Genomic DNA, 16,117 nt, shown 5'->3' with positions numbered 1-16,117 from the left:
CCGTTAAAGTAAAGTATAATTTTTTGACAAAAAACTACATCATATAGACATGTTTATTTATACGTATATGTACAGAATAAATATTGTATTTATTTAGTATAATACTTACGTATATTATTTTATATATGTATGTAAGTATGTTATACATATGTTTATTATTTATATTTCTAATTTACATGGGTTAATATTATGCGTTTATTATTACACAATTTAATTAAAACCGTATCAATAGTATTTACTAAGGATGGTTTTTGTATTAAAATGTTCGGCACACTTCAATAGTTTTTTTGTATTTCTTTTATTTCTGAAATTTGGATTATTTTTACTTTAACTTTACTTTTCACGTAGATACCTATACTATTATATATAATCCACATTTAACTTTGTATCATGATGTTATAAATAGCTCTTACAAAATAAAATTTCAATTTACTTTAAATAAACGAGAGCACGAAGTCAGTAAAGTTTGGCTGTTTAATTGTTACATTATAATAATTGAGATAATTATCGGTGAAGTGATTTCATACCAATTTTACTAGCAAAGTCGTTGAAACATTAAACGGAACCGTCAATTATTTAGTTTAAAATTATTTTAACATGTCAATCAAAGGAAGAACATCATATCCTCAAAATAAGTATACATAGCAAGATGACTTCAAAAGTTTTATTGTTAGCTTTTATTTTGTTATTCAATTTGATAAAGTGTAACCCTTCCGGGAAAAGAATGAAAAATATATTTTTAAATAATTCGAATACAAATATTAAAAAAGTTCCATTCAACAATAGTAATACAAACAACACCCAGATTCGTGGCAATGACAAAAATAAAAATATGTTTTTAGAATTAGATAACGTGAGAAAACCAATAACACTCGAAAACGATCGCAGAACTATGAACAATACCGAGAAGGTAAGTAAAATATTAAAATACAAAGGTTTTGCAAAGACGGGGGGGTTCACATAAACTTATTTTCGAGCTACTGCCTTCTTCGCTTGAACCATGCCACGTAGAGTACCCACCAGGAGCTTGTTTTACACATAATTGATTGCTCCTTATTTTCGGTTTTTCAATCAGCTAGATTTGAACCATAATTTTCGAGATAAAGCGCGTTAAAGTCAAAACTTTTGTTTCCTTTTTTTTTTAATTTTTTTTTAAATTTGTGTTATTTTTAGAGTAAAAGGTAAAAGTTACATTGAAAGGTAAAATTTAATATATATAACGTTTTCCTCTATCTCATAAATTTTCCAGTAAAAAATCTATTACAAACACATACAGAGTTTATACAAACATAACATACACTAAATGCTTTTAGTTTAGTGTTTATAATAAGGAATTTGTATGAAATGTATGAACTATGGCATTATACGAGTATTAAAAACTATGAGAGACTGGAAAAAATTATATGGGATAACTTTTAACTTTTATTGTAGAGCATCGAAAAAAAAACTTCGAGAAATTTTGAGTTTTTTTTTTAAAAACAATAAAAAAGAAACAAAAATTTTGATTTTGACGAACTTAATCTCGAAAATTATGGCTCAACTCTAATTGATTGTAGGATCAAAAATGAAGAGCAATCTATCATCTGTAATACAAGCATCCGATGTTTACTCTACGCCGCATGGTACCGAATCTACAAGCATTTATTTATATACAGGAAAAATCTGGTATCTTTTTTTTCCATGAGGCTGTAGCTTGAAAATGAGTATATCTGCATAATCCCACCCATTAATTTTTTTGCTGGAAATTGATCAATCCATCATCCCTGAAATATTTGCTACTTTATGTGAAACACCCTGCATAGCATACATATATTCATATATACTTATATACCTACATATGAATCAATTTTCTTTCAATTTTCGTCTGAACTTTTTTCAACTACTTCAGAATAAACAAAACAATCATAGGAATGATGGAAATTTTGAAATTAATTATGTTGAAGAATATGGTGGCCATAATGAAAATGAATTTTCTAGAAGTTATCACAATAAAGGATCTAAAGGATATGATGATAACGAAATGTTTGACAAGGAAGATGGAAGGGATTATTTTATGAAAAATGGAGACGATATCAGTCAAATTAAATTAGATAAGAGTTTGGCCAATACTGGTAAGTTTTATCATGTTGATATAAAGAAAAATATGTTTGTATTTGTTAAGCGAATGATAATATAATATAATTATTAATATTATAACATAACGGTAACACATCAATGGCAATATTTTTCTAATTACACATTAGGGATAGGAAAAAAATATAAAGTTCACAGTCAAATATTCAAAATTCCAGCGAATAAAAACCAGAGTCAAGAAAATCATCCAACTAGTTTAATTTTGCAAGAAAGAAACTCATCAATATCAAAAAGTCCCATAGTCAAATCCAAAAGAGCCGATGAGAAAAACTATGAAGTTCATAAGGAAAAGGCAAAAAAATTTAATAAAGCTAAATATAATAGTAATAAATACGATTCGAATATTGACATGCCAGATATTCAAATCCCAATTAACCTCGGCAAACATACAATACACAATAAAAAAAAAATTGAAACTTTAGTCAAAGATACCACAAATTCTGAAACAAATATTAAGCCATTACAAGCTGATGTTCATGGCGGTTACGAAGCTTTTATCATTCATAAGGCGCCTAATAAAAACAAAGGAAAAGATCGCAAAAATAAAAAAAATTATAATGAAAAAGATTATAAGAGCACTGAGAATGAACATAATTCCTTAATCAATTATTTCCCAATTATAAAAACTACAAAAAATCATCGACACAAATCGAAGAAACAGAATAAAAGTAAATCACAAAAAGATGAAAATGAATATGATCACTATAGCTACAATTACGGTAGCAATGATGACGGTGAATACAGTGATGACGAGAATTATAAGAATTCGAACAATAAAGATTATAGCGAAAAATTTTATAATGATAACAGTAAAAATGTTATAGGTTCCGACAAAATTTATGATTATGAAGATGAAACAAACAACGACTTTGAATACGATGACGGTGTTGAAAGTGGTAACGAAAATAGCGAAGGAAATGAAAACAAGAACAATGAACGTGACGTTTTAAAAAAATCTGGCGAATTAGAAGCTATAATACCTATTAAGAACATAAGAAAAGAAGTTGAGAAAAATGGCAGAGAAAGATATAACGAAAAAAAAAATATAGATAAATCAATGAAAAATCAAGAAGCTAAAACTTATAAAAAAAATGAAGAACGAATTGAAAGGTCAAAAAGAAATCGTAATTTTGCCCATGTCACACCTCAAAGTGGTGAAATACCAAAAATTAAATTAAATAAAAGAAATGGAGCCTCCGACAAAATATATACAAATTACAAAACTAGACAAAAAATGAATGAAGGAGTTATTCAAAATAGGAGCAAGTCTAAACCCGATGCTTCATTAAAAGGTAAAAACAGTTAAATCATATAAAAATATTTATTCAAGGAAACAAAATACAACAAAATTTAAGATTTAATCTGAGTCTGATAAAAGTCGAACATATATGTATGTATATATGTATATGTATATGAGAAATTGTAAACGCTGTTTGACTTTGACATTAGACTTTGTTAAACGGCAAATAACAGAAAGTCTCATAGAGAATACTCTCTAACTATGGAAATAGATGATCCCTAAGGGAAAAATGATCCCTTGTCATAGCAACTGCTGTTAGATATTAGTAAATAGAAAAAACCTTAAAAGTTGAATCAATGAAGTAATTTTTCGCAAAAAAGCAAAAAAATTCTCATTTAAAAAAAAATAAACCAGATGGAAAACTAGAAAAAACTTTTTATACATACATATGTGTTAAAAATTTTAAAGTATTTACCAAACATAAACAAATATTTTTGTGTTATTCCAAAAACAGAAAATTTTGATTTTGGATTATGAAACTTAAAAAAAAAACCGTTTTTGAATACATTTTTTTCATCATACCCGTACGAACGTATGTCCGAAGGGTATGAAATTTGCCTTACCGTTTGTAACGCTAAGAAATACTGGTCTGAGATATAGGCTGAAGTGTATGTTTTCGATCAGCGTCGAATTCTGAGTTGATGTAGCTTTGTCTGTCCGTCCGTCCGTCCCAACGATAACTCTAAAACTAATTCAGCCAAGTTCACCAAATTTCCACGAATGATTTATTATAGTAAATTTGAGAGCCCTATTTAAATTGGATAAGATCGGGGTACTGATACGGGTAGCTGCCGTACAACTTCAAAATTTATTTGACTATATCTTAGAAACTATAAAAGCTGTAATATTGAAATTTCATACAAATAAATATACAAGTAGGACCGATGTGTTTGATAAAAGTCGTTAAAATTTCTTGACCCCTTCTGTTAGCTGCCATACAACTTCAAAAGTTATTTTACTATAGGACCAATGTGTTTAATAAAATTCGTTGAAATTGCTTGGCTCTTTACAGAAATTAATACGAGTATGGCATCTTAAAGTCGTAGTTTGTCCCATAGTCAGCTGTGGCATATTTATTCACACATAGGATAATAAATTCATACGGGTATCACAGAGTTGACACGGTCAAGTTGATTTTTTTCTCTTTTTAGCACTTTCCAAAAAATTTTTGAAAAAAAGTGCTTATTAGTTTCACTCTGTCCGTCCGTGGACACTGTTTTTGTTTACAAAACTTCTACACCCTTGAAGATAGAAAACTGAAATTTAATACATACATAGATCTTTACTAGAAACTTATTTCCGTAGAACAAAATTTTTACCTATCTCCCTCCTCTAGAAGTTATACCCCCCAAAATCCTAAAAATGGCCTTTTTTAACTATTTGTTGCAATGAAACCATAAGCATTTTTGAAATTTTGCAAACGCAGAAAGGCAGTGGCTTGCTTCCCCTAGCGAGGTATAATATAGTTAAATTTTAGAAAAACAAAATGGCCGTTCAAATTTACAGTTAAAGTCCTTTTTTTCCAAATTTCTGATATCGTTTTTCTTTTAGATTCCAGCCTGTAGAAGCTTGAAGCTTTAGGGGTTTTTTTTTTCATCTCCACCCACTCTCAAGTTATCGCCTCTTGAAATTTGTAAAATTTGAATTTTTGACACCTTATATTTCCGAAACTGCAAGCTTTTCAAATTTCTATAAAAGCAAAAAGCTAACGGTAAATTCCATGACATTAAAAAATATAATTATTTTTCTTAACAATTAAATCTCAAAATCGAGCATTATGTTAACCTCTCTTTAAATTAATGCTTGCTTTCCAAAGACTGCATAAATCGTTCATCCTAAATATATGCAATCCTAGAAATAGTTTTGTATATGAATGAAAATAATTTTAATAGTGTGGTAGGTACACATAAACTGTATTTAAAAGCAGAATTTTCACTTGTTGAAGGGAAAAGTGCTACAATACAAACCATTGGTTTGACCCAACATTATTATTTTCTTTTTAACTGAAGAGTTTTGAAAACAAACTATTGTTGATGAAAAAATTTTTTTTTTTTCAAAAATAAAACCTTCTGATATAACCAAGAAAAACATATGTTTCGATAGCTGTAAGATTTGAAAAGTTTTTAAAAACTTTTTTATTCCAGACAAACCTACATATTTTAAATATAAAATGACGAACTGTGATTTTAATAGCACCAGACACTATTTTATAGACTTATGAAACAGTTTATTTTTTTTTATTCATACAAAAAAACGTGAACATTTTATTTTTCTACTTTTCAGCTTTTTAAATTCTACCAACTAGCACAATTGTTAAATTTTTATGTAAAGTCTGAGTTGAGATAATTTGAATTTGATATGTAAACAGTTATCAGATATCATCACAGATTTAATCTTAAATTTTGTGATGTCTGTCTGGTCCGAGAAAGCTTTTAAAAACAATTCATAAAATTTCAAAAATACATAAACTAATGCCTTATATACATATCTATCAGGCCACTGAGCTCAGAGAGCAAATCAAAAATAAATTCCAAATTTATATAGAGTTAAAATGGAAAGAATTTCGGAAATTATTTGTGCGAAGGAAATTGATCAATATTTTTAGCTTTACTGATTCTACATATTTTTTTAAATTTAAAATTTAAATTTCAAAAAAATCGGTTGGTAAATTCCATCTGAAAAATGTATTTAAAAAAAAATTGCAATTTTTTGCGCAGACAATCTTTCTTGTCTTCCAAGTGGAAGGGTACTAAATTAGAGAATAAAATTTTTAATAATAAATTGAAAAAAAAGCAATAATTATAATAATTTAGATGACTTTTAAAACCATACTAAAGAAACAGAGAGTCGCAAAAAATACTCAAAAATTTTACTTCGAAAACATAAAACAAGAAGAATTGTTTTTGTAATTTTTTTGCAATTTAAAATTTCGGAAAATAATTTCAGTTTGGTGGTCTGATAGAAATATATGGCATTGCATAAACAATTTAATTAATTTGTGAGATTGCATGAGCTCCAATGGTAGCGTCTATGAAACTTCAGAGAATATTTAGCCATATTTTAAAAATGAATCAAGTTACATTGCGAAAATTTAATATCCATTATGCAATATATTATATTATTTATGGAAGTTATATGAATGAATAATTGCAAATTATAATTTATAACTATAACTACCGATATACATAGTTATGCATACACATTCACATATTTGCCAAACGGATTGATTAACAAGATAAGTTGTAGGTCATACGAAATTTTTCTAATCCTAATATCAGCACTGCTGAATTGGACGAACATCAATCACGTTTCTATTATATATCATATCTATGTATCTTAGGCTATTGTAGTAAAAAAAGCAAATAAGTAAATAAATAAATCACGTACAGATAATACATTTATTCAAACTAAAATAAATATATGTATACATATGTGTGCATAAACAAACTAACAGGAATAACTTATTTTGTTTAATATCTAAAAAGTTCTTTTAACTGTTTCACAAAATTATTGATACTCATATTTCAAAATTTATCTGCCACTATTCAAGGGAGCAACTCAGTACCATTTGATAATTAAAAATTTCGAGTAACTGATTAAAAATTAAAAATTTAAAAAAAGATAAACATATGGAAAAAGAAATTAATTGTTATAATCATTATTTTTTTAAATTTTGCCTACTCTTATATTAAAGTTATTAGCAAAAACATTCGTCAATTAATAAAAAAAAAAACAATTTTTTTCCAGGGCTATTTCCTCATATAAAAACAAAAATATATCAGATCAGAAAAACGCCACAAACAAGAAAGAATGTTTCCAAAGAAAATATTTATAATAATAGTAGGTTCTTAAGAATGAATTCAAATAACAATCATAAAGAAAATGTAGATCAAAGGAAAAGTCGAAAAAAAAATCGCAATTATGAACCATATATCATACAAAGAAAGCCTAAGGATTCCGTTGATTACAGTAAAACTAAATATCAGCAAAAATCTGAAAATGGTCCTGAAGATAGAAACAAAGCCAAGAAAAAGCCATTTGTTGAAAATGATTATAATGAAAGTGATATCAATGAAGATGATATTAGAGCTTACGACGCAGATTACAAATACTACGAAGATTTAGAAGCTGAAAACCCAGAACATAACAAATCTGATGATGTTTACGAGGATAATGATTTAATTTCTGAAGAAAAAGCTGAAGACTACGACCAAAAAAATGAAAACAATGATTACAAAAATACCACTGATGACTCAGATGTTGCTGCAAAAATACAAAACTCAAATGATTATGGTAATGCTAATGATTACGACGAAATTGATGAGGGGAATAACAGCATATTGGTAGACTACAATTATAGCAATCAACATTTGAATGAGAACATTTCGAAATATAATTCAAATAGGAAAATACCTAAAAACAACGAAAACAACGAGTCAAGGAAACGAAGAAGGCAATATAAAGGTTGTTATCCGAAAACTGAAGAGGACTACATAAACGAAAATAGTTCTGATGATTGAATGCTTACAATGGAAATACAAAATATAAAATTATTACTTCATAGATTACTTTTTTCATAAAAAATTAAAAAAAAATGTTTTAGTTAAAAAATACAAACCATATAATAAGACGCTCATCTGCTTCAAATGCGGAACTTTTGAATTTAAGTCAACTTTTAACTTGCATATATTGGAAAACGAATACATAATATATATATATATATATATACTTTGGTAGATTTTACATAATTTTTATTCATTATGATTTATTAAAGAAAACGGAAGCCCTTTTTGCATAAAAATTATTTTAACATTCACCTGATTCACTTGTAAATAATTTAAAAAAAAGTTGGAAAATCAATAGTACATTGATAATAATAATAATCTGTAATAATCAAATTTGTAGTTCCACAAATTGTATTAAGCCAAAAGATTCTTTAAACTTCCATTTTCATACATCTTCTTTACATCTGTCCCACCTCCAATAAATTGTCCATTTACAAATACTCGAGGCACCTTAAATGCAAAATACGAACGAAAATTTTTTTGTTAAATATAAAATAGTTTAAGATAAGATGTAAAACATTCCATGTTTACTAAAATTACTTGACAGAGATATGGGTATGTAAGTAGGTAGGTAAACTTAATAATAATTTCAAGTAACACCACATTAAGTAATTGTAACATGTGCTGAATTAAATTTTTAATTAATGCAAAGTTTTTCTTATGAAAATAGGTAGGTAGCTACGTACAAAATTACAATATGAACTTATACTAAAAAAAATTCTACCTTGCTATAGAAAAAGAGAACTGACATGAACAAATATGTATTTATATATAGCACCTAATTTTTACCCAAATAATTTCAAGCATACATTTCTCTAAGTTACTTTTTATATGCAGAATTTTTAACTTATTTTTCATTTTTCTAAAACATTATTTGTTATAGCTTACATTTTACTTTGTATGATATGTTTTCTTTTATGTTACAATGAAAATAAAGAAAGGTATAGTGTCTATAGGTAGAAAAAATAAATTTTTTTAAAGTGAAACAGGTACTACGTACTTTCTTTAATTCAAATTAATTCTCATATTTTTTCTGTCAAGTATTGTTTTTACGTCGCACGTTTAATATAAATTGATTGTATAGGTTGAATGTTTTGCATGATGAAAGTTTTATAGACGAAAAAAATATGTATAACAAACAAAGATACATACTGTTCTTGCTCCTGTTATTTCTCCTAAGATTGCTTGAATTTCGTCTGCATCATCTCTTTTATCAAGTTCAATGGATGTGTAATCGAATTTTAATTTTTGAAATTGCTGTAAAATGTTTTATTTAAAAATACAACTATTTCTACTGTCTTAAAAATACAAACAAACCTCCTTTGCCATTGTACAATAGGGACAATAAGACTTCGAAAATATTACCACTTTATTTCCTTTTATTTGAGCTTTCACGAATTCAGCTTTTGGACCGTCCATATCGGCCTCTGTTTTTGATGTACCTAATACTGAACCCATTTAATGTTCTTGGAAAAAATTAATGATATAGACATGAATGAGTCATAAAAAATGACACATTATACTGTGGACAGGTAAATTTACCCCCAGCACTAAAACAGTGCTATTGGTCTTATGTCACTACATAAGATGTACTGTCACTTCAATCTATTTGTGACGTTTTCGGTGGAAGTAAAAATTTATTCTTACCCAGCATTTACACATACAAGTTACTTGCATGCAAGTTTGTATAATATTAATTGTCAATTAGTTGTTCGAAATGTCAAATTACTTGCTATTATGACGTAGGCGTTTAGCAAGTTAATTTTTGAAAATGTCTTTGAGAAGAAAACAACTAGCAATATATATAATTGTTTATAAATTTTAGAAACCATAAGTTTGCTAAGTTTAATTTTTTCAAAACAAAATTCAAAAATTTTAAATTAAAAAAAAAAAAAAATCAAAACAACAAATTTTTTTTTGTGAATTTCTCAATATGTCAAATTACTTGCTCAAATTACTGGCAGCAAAATTTTCTTGCAAGTTGAACTGCAAGTAAACAAGCAAGTAGAAATATTTCAATGCGTTAGTAAAATTTTTGTATGTATTGCAACTTTCTTGCAAGTAACTTGTACGTGTAAATGCTGGGTTAGTGTAAAAATTGAACTAAAATGGATACGGCAGCGACGGACGATTTCCGTTGTTAATAGCAGAACGGCAAAGTCAGCAGTTCTGGTATTTTTCATATAACACACACACGAGGAAAGATAATGTCAAAAAAAGCGCCGACGGCAAAATAGGAATTTAAGCATTTTTACATTCAACAAGGGTAAAATAAAGTTTCGCTTAGTTCTACTCAGTCCAATGTGCGAATTTTATATATCATATATTCATTGCTAAGATCAAGCATTAATCATATTGCCAAAAGTTGCAAATAAAAACATAATTTAGTCGCAACTAGGTAACTATCAGCATAGAAAAATAAGTAAGGGCTTTTTCGATAATTCAGTTCTAACTTAGTTCTGAATGTAAAGCCCGTTCGATAAATCGAATCTGCAAAATCTGTAAAAGTAGCATGTTCGATAATGTTCTCGTGCAAAAAAAGCTCGTTCGAAAATACGATTGAGCTTTAAGTTCTTAGGCAATTTTAAAGATTTTTTTTTAATACTGCAATAAAAGTGAAAATTAGTAAAATAGAAAATTGTCGGATATTGAAGAATTAATGGGGTAAATTTATGCAATTTTTGTTTTGTACATTTAATAATTTATGTTTTTCTTTCATAGAGAGCTAGAAAATTAAAAATTTTGGGATAAATGTAAAATAAAAATGTTGATACAAGCCAGACTTGATGATGAAACAAACTACTACAAAACAATCGCGCTCCATCCTGAAATGTTCAAAAAATATGGTATCCGGCATCAAATTGATTGTTTCTAAGTAATTGGGTACCTTAGGTACAAGGTTCTTTTCGTTTTTTTTAATGTATGTTAGTAACAAATGCTTTCGTCTTCTTTTATTTACCAGATAAAAACGTATATTACTTTTTTCAATTTTTTCATTAAGTAGATCAATTATCTGATCTGTAACATATTTGCTTAGAAATTTTTTTTGTTCTTCAGACATCTTTCTTTTTTTATTTTTATAAAATTGACAATTTGCAAACAACAAAATAAAAGCTTGTTAAAAAAAATTTTAGACATTTCAGACATGCAAAGATATGTCATTCAGATTGTAGAAGTTTGTAAGTATGCGTAAAAAGTTTTTACAAACCTAAGTTAGATCTTTCAGTACAGAACTGAATTATCGAAAAAGCCCAATTGAAGAATATTCAAGCCGAACAAATGGAAAAAATTCAAACATGAAAACTAGGTACCAGAATCTTGGTGTATATGAAAAAATATGAACGTAGAAAAAAGAAAAAACGAAAAACAAAGAATATCGTTTCTCAATTGAACAATGATTTTATTTACGATATCTTGATTTTTTTTTTATGATCATTTAAATGTATATGTACGTAGGTATACAATACAAATAAAGATCAAACAAAATATTATGTACATATAAGTAGGTACAAACATATATATATATATATATATATATATATATATATATATATATATATATATATGTATATATATGTATACATATTATATGAATATGATATTACGAAAATTATGTAAATTTTTATTACAATAATTATCATTTACGTGAAACGTTTATAATGTGAACTGTAATATATAAAATAGTAGAATCTTTCGACAGTTTTCATGAAATCGAAAGTGGTACAAAGTTAGATATTTCTTTTTAAAAATGTTGGTTTGTAATGGTGGTAATGACATATCTGGAATTTAAATATTTTATGGGTCCTATTAGAGCTAGTACATTCCTTGGCACAACATTTTTTTAATTTAGTGTTAGGAAAACTCAATAAATTTTCAGGAATCTCCCTATGTTTAGGCTCCCAGTCAAAAATAGTTGGAATTGCATTTTTTTTCAAATATTTAGTTCCAATGCAATCTGAATTAAAATGCTTATTACATATGAATTTATTTTTTATTTTTTCTTGTTTCAGATTACAATTAGAAAGCCAAATATTTAAAATATTTTTTCGCTTAGGAAATTTAAAAAGTTTAAAATTATTATTGGAATCTCTTTTTTGAAAGCAATTTGAAATAACACACTTTTCAAATCTTTCTTTTAAATTAAATTTATATTTATATGTTTTGCATGCCATTTTAATCATGCGTGTTTATTACAGCATAAGAACTTTAAATTCAAGCGATTAAATATCTACAGCCTTCGCTATTGTACAAACGCAATTATAATGTACATATAAAGTTCCAAAATTTTACAATTTCAATTATTTCAAACGAAAAAATATCGAAAAGCAGCGGTACGTACAAATACATATAATAATCTTATTAATATTTCGAATTTATGAATGTAGATATGCATACCTATACATATACATACATATGTATAATTTGAAAGAATGCAAAGAAGTAATGAAAAAACAAGAGAATAACGTAAAAAACTTTTTTTCTATTTGGTATACAAAAAATTTACGATAAAATATTGTTTGTATACCAAATTTTTGTGTTCTTTTTGTTGTTTTTATTCATAGTAATATTTTCATATACACCAACATTCTGGTATCCCATTTCAGCAAGACAAAATGGAAAAAATTAATGTTGGGACCTCTTGGATTACTTATTTCTCTATGCTATCAGTTATGAAGCAATAGCGTCATCATTTACAGGAAAGGGAAAAAAAGGAGAGTTTAGGTTAAAAGAGGATAATGTAATTAAAATAAAATGACGAACACAAATAAAAACTTAAAAATTAACAACATACCGACCACCAGATACAAAAGAAGTAAGAACAATAAAAGAGAAAAAAAAATAAATAAAAGGGAACAAGAAAAAGAATATTACTGCAAATTTAAATTACACAAAAGTCTAATTACTCTTGCTAATAGTCGGAGCAAACATCAAAGAATTAGAATTAATACAACGCTACATTCTGGTGACCGGCTTATTTCAACCGTTTCCAATAATAAAGGAGCTACAATGGCCTATGACACAAACTGATGAATAAACACTACGTCACCGATAACCTCTCTCAATTTAGCGATCGCTCTCTCAAGGACTGCGTAGGGTCAACATCAATCTAGTCTCATAAGACGGCAACCAAAAGGATCAGACCAGCTTAAATCCCACAAAGCAAAACATAGAAATTTCCGCCGAACAGATTCAATACGAGAAACATCAACCCCACATTACGATGCCCAAACCTGACAAGCATATTTCAAAATCGGCCTTACAAGACACATACAAATGCTTCACAACATACAAATCAACAAACTCTTTAGCCCACCATATTACAAAGTTCAACTTCGAATTAGTCGTACCAAGAATCATATTCAAATGAGCTCCGAATTCCAGCCTATGGCCAAACACTACACCAAGAACAGAAGACTCCCTCCTTCGTTAAATTCCAAGCCATTAGCTCGAAACCATCTCCCAAAATTGTCCAACCTGATCACCCGACAGTCAGTTTTTTGTGTCAGCTTGCATCCTCGAACCTGAACAGTTAAAACCCGAAAGGCTGTACTAGAATTCCTGGCAAGACAACCAACGGACCCATTCCGTGGCAGCAAGAACCGCTCAAAGTGATCCTCAGGAATAGCAAACCTAAAAAACACATAATGCCCAGCCGCTATCTTCGTAACCGTTACCCCTCATGCTCCAACCCCAGAACACTGGCAACATGGCAGAACACATCACCCGGCTCAGTGTTCTGAATGCTACTTTTAGGCACCAACACCAATGGACGATGCAACCTCGCCGCAGCCGTCACCCAAAGAGGCACCAGTAGACGTCATACTAACTCGAACGACTTTGAACAAGGAACCAAGCCCCAACTACCCCCACAGCACCACCAGACGGAACAGAAGGAAGAATCGCCGCAGGAGTCGAGTCGGTAAATGGAGACCCCACCGCTCATCCAACCGGCACCGATTGAGAAACATACGCACGCGCAGGGCCCCTCGAACCATGACCAAGAGAAGCCAGCGAATGCAAAGACGTCAAATAAATCCGATATGAAACCGCTGAAGTGCCAAATCCAAGAGCCCCAGACACACTAAAAGACATAAAAGGCCTCAAATCATCGCCCAAGGAAGTGAAATTAGCCAAACCACAATCCCCATCAAGCACTGGAGCTGGAGAAAACATCCTAATCCCGTCAAATTCAAATTTCGGCCAAAAGCGCCGAAAAGGCTCCGCCTTGATTTGTAAGAGCTTTAACTTTAATTTTATTGCCTGCGGCAAATATAATTTAATAAATTATCTACTAATGTTAAATTAATTTTAACAATTTAATTATGTATGTAATTGAATCTCTAACAAAAGAAAATTTTAAAATTTTATAATTTAGGTGAATACATAGGTACATTTATGTGATAAAATTTATAGGTGTGGATTAAAAAATTTATTTTTTTAAAAGTGGATTAAGAATTATATTTTTTATGTAAATATGTTATGTAGTTAATAAAAAAAGTGAATCCAAAAAAGTGAAATTGTTTTTTTAAAAACAATTTTTTTATATATTAAAAGGTTTTTACTATTTTTTGTTTTACCTGGAAAATATTTTGTTGCCTGTAATTTTTTATTCCAGTTTGTAATAACATGAAATTTCATATTATTATTATTAAAGCGAAATAAAATGATTTCTTTATATTTTTGTATGTAATCGTTTTTTATTTTTCAAACATCCCAAATCACCATGATCCATGAACATTTCTAATTTATTCGAAAATACCTAATATAAGATATATTTTTTTAACAAAATGTACGATGATCAATTTTCAATACACCGTATGTATTAATTAATACGAGGGTCACTATTTATATTTCGGGTCCTGGTAATACTAGTGCTGCCAGGTGCAATCTGACACTTCCATTGGAAAGTTTGACATTTTTTAGGACAACTTCACTCAGAACGTTTTGTCATTCGAGCGCGAATTGTTTTGTTTACAGTGACTTGAAAAATTCATCTCGGTCAAAAAATGGAATTGTCCCGTGAAAATTTTCCACGTCCCGTGAAGAAAATGATTTTTTACGATTTTCGGTGCGGATTATCGAGACAAGAGTGTCTCGATCAACTTGTTTCGACTTTTGGTGATGAAGCACCATCAAAAACCACTGTAAATCGCTGGTACCAAGAGTTTGGTTTCGGACGCCGTTCGCTCCAGGATGAATTTCGTGAAGGTCGGCCAATTTCGGTCGTTTTGCCGGAAACCATCGATGCTGTGCGCGAAATGATAATGATGGACCGGCATGTGACATACTGTGAGATTGAGGCATCCTTGGGCATTAGTTCCACCAGCGTACATAAGATATTGCATGAACATCTTGCCGTGAAAAAGGTGTGTTGTCGATGGATCCCAAAAAATTTGACGATTGCACAAAAGAAGGCTCGTGTCGATTGGAGCAAAGAAATGTTGAAAAAATTCAATCGCGGTGCGTCAAAAGACGTTTATAAGATAGTCACAGGTGATGAATCATGGATCTATGCATATGAGCCCGAAACGAAACAGCAATCGACCGTATGGGTGTTCCAAGACGAGCCAAATCCAACAAAAGTTGTTCGTGGAAGAAGCACATCGAAGCAAATGATCGCGTTTTTTTTTGGTATAACCGGTCATGTGGCCACAGTACCTTTAGTGGAACGTAGGACGGTCAATTCTGAATGGTACACCACCATCTGTTTGCCGAAAGTTTTCGAAGAAATAAGGAAAACAAACAAGCGCCGGCGAATCATTCTTCATCATGACAATGCAAGCTCTCACAAATCAGCTGAAACAATGGACTATTTGAGCACTCAAAATGTTGAATTGATGGGTCATCCGCCGTACAGTCCTGATTTAGCACCCAATGACTTCATCTTATTCCCTCACATCAAAAAAAAAACGCGTGGACAACGATTTTCAACACCTGAAGAAGCAGTCGATGCGTTCAAAAACCATGTTTTGGAGGTGTCTCAATCGGAGTGGAAAAAGTGCTACGAAAATTGGTTTCAGCGCATGCAAAAGTGTATTGATCTTCATGGGGAATATTTTGAAAAACAATAAAACCATTTCCAATGATAAATGTTTGTTTTTTATTGCTAGACCCGAAA

The 16,117-nt window shown here is 29.5% G+C and overlaps 2 protein-coding genes across 2 annotated transcripts; one reads left to right on the top strand and one right to left on the bottom strand.

Moving 5' to 3' along the window:
• Positions 1 to 136: 136 nt before the first annotated feature.
• Positions 137 to 8,061, top strand: LOC129605918 (putative uncharacterized protein DDB_G0282133). Its single transcript, XM_055515941.1, has 2 exons — positions 137 to 3,425; positions 7,181 to 8,061. The coding sequence occupies exons 1-2, from the start codon at positions 2,483 to 2,485 to the stop codon at positions 7,951 to 7,953; spliced, it is 1,716 nt and encodes a 571-aa protein (XP_055371916.1). The 5' UTR covers positions 137 to 2,482; the 3' UTR covers positions 7,954 to 8,061.
• Positions 8,062 to 8,202: 141 nt separating this feature from the next.
• On the bottom strand, positions 8,203 to 9,539 carry LOC129605919 (uncharacterized). Its single transcript, XM_055515943.1, has 3 exons — positions 9,316 to 9,539; positions 9,151 to 9,255; positions 8,203 to 8,448 (listed from the first exon to the last, which is right to left on the bottom strand). The coding sequence occupies exons 1-3, from the start codon at positions 9,454 to 9,456 to the stop codon at positions 8,353 to 8,355; spliced, it is 342 nt and encodes a 113-aa protein (XP_055371918.1). The 5' UTR covers positions 9,457 to 9,539; the 3' UTR covers positions 8,203 to 8,352.
• Positions 9,540 to 16,117: the final 6,578 nt, after the last annotated feature.

Source organism: Condylostylus longicornis, unplaced genomic scaffold (genome assembly GCF_029603195.1).
Source record: "Condylostylus longicornis isolate FDR11 unplaced genomic scaffold, ASM2960319v2 ptg000016l, whole genome shotgun sequence".
Lineage (NCBI taxonomy): Eukaryota > Metazoa > Arthropoda > Insecta > Diptera > Dolichopodidae > Condylostylus > Condylostylus longicornis.
Note: the sequence above shows the minus strand (reverse complement) of the source record. Positions and strands in the feature narration are given on the sequence as shown.

Excerpts from the sequence above, each read along its gene's own strand:
- LOC129605918 (XM_055515941.1), top strand. The coding sequence starts at position 2,483 with ATGCCAGATATTCAAATCCCAATTAACCTCGGCAAACATACAATACAC. Across the intron at positions 3,426-7,180 it reads ACCCGATGCTTCATTAAAAG|GGCTATTTCCTCATATAAAA; the intron begins GTAAAAACAGTT and ends ATTTTTTTCCAG.
- LOC129605919 (XM_055515943.1), bottom strand. The coding sequence starts at position 9,456 with ATGGGTTCAGTATTAGGTACATCAAAAACAGAGGCCGATATGGACGGT. Across the intron at positions 9,256-9,315 it reads ATTGTACAATGGCAAAGGAG|CAATTTCAAAAATTAAAATT; the intron begins GTTTGTTTGTAT and ends AACATTTTACAG. Across the intron at positions 8,449-9,150 it reads AAATAACAGGAGCAAGAACA|GTGCCTCGAGTATTTGTAAA; the intron begins GTATGTATCTTT and ends TTTGCATTTAAG.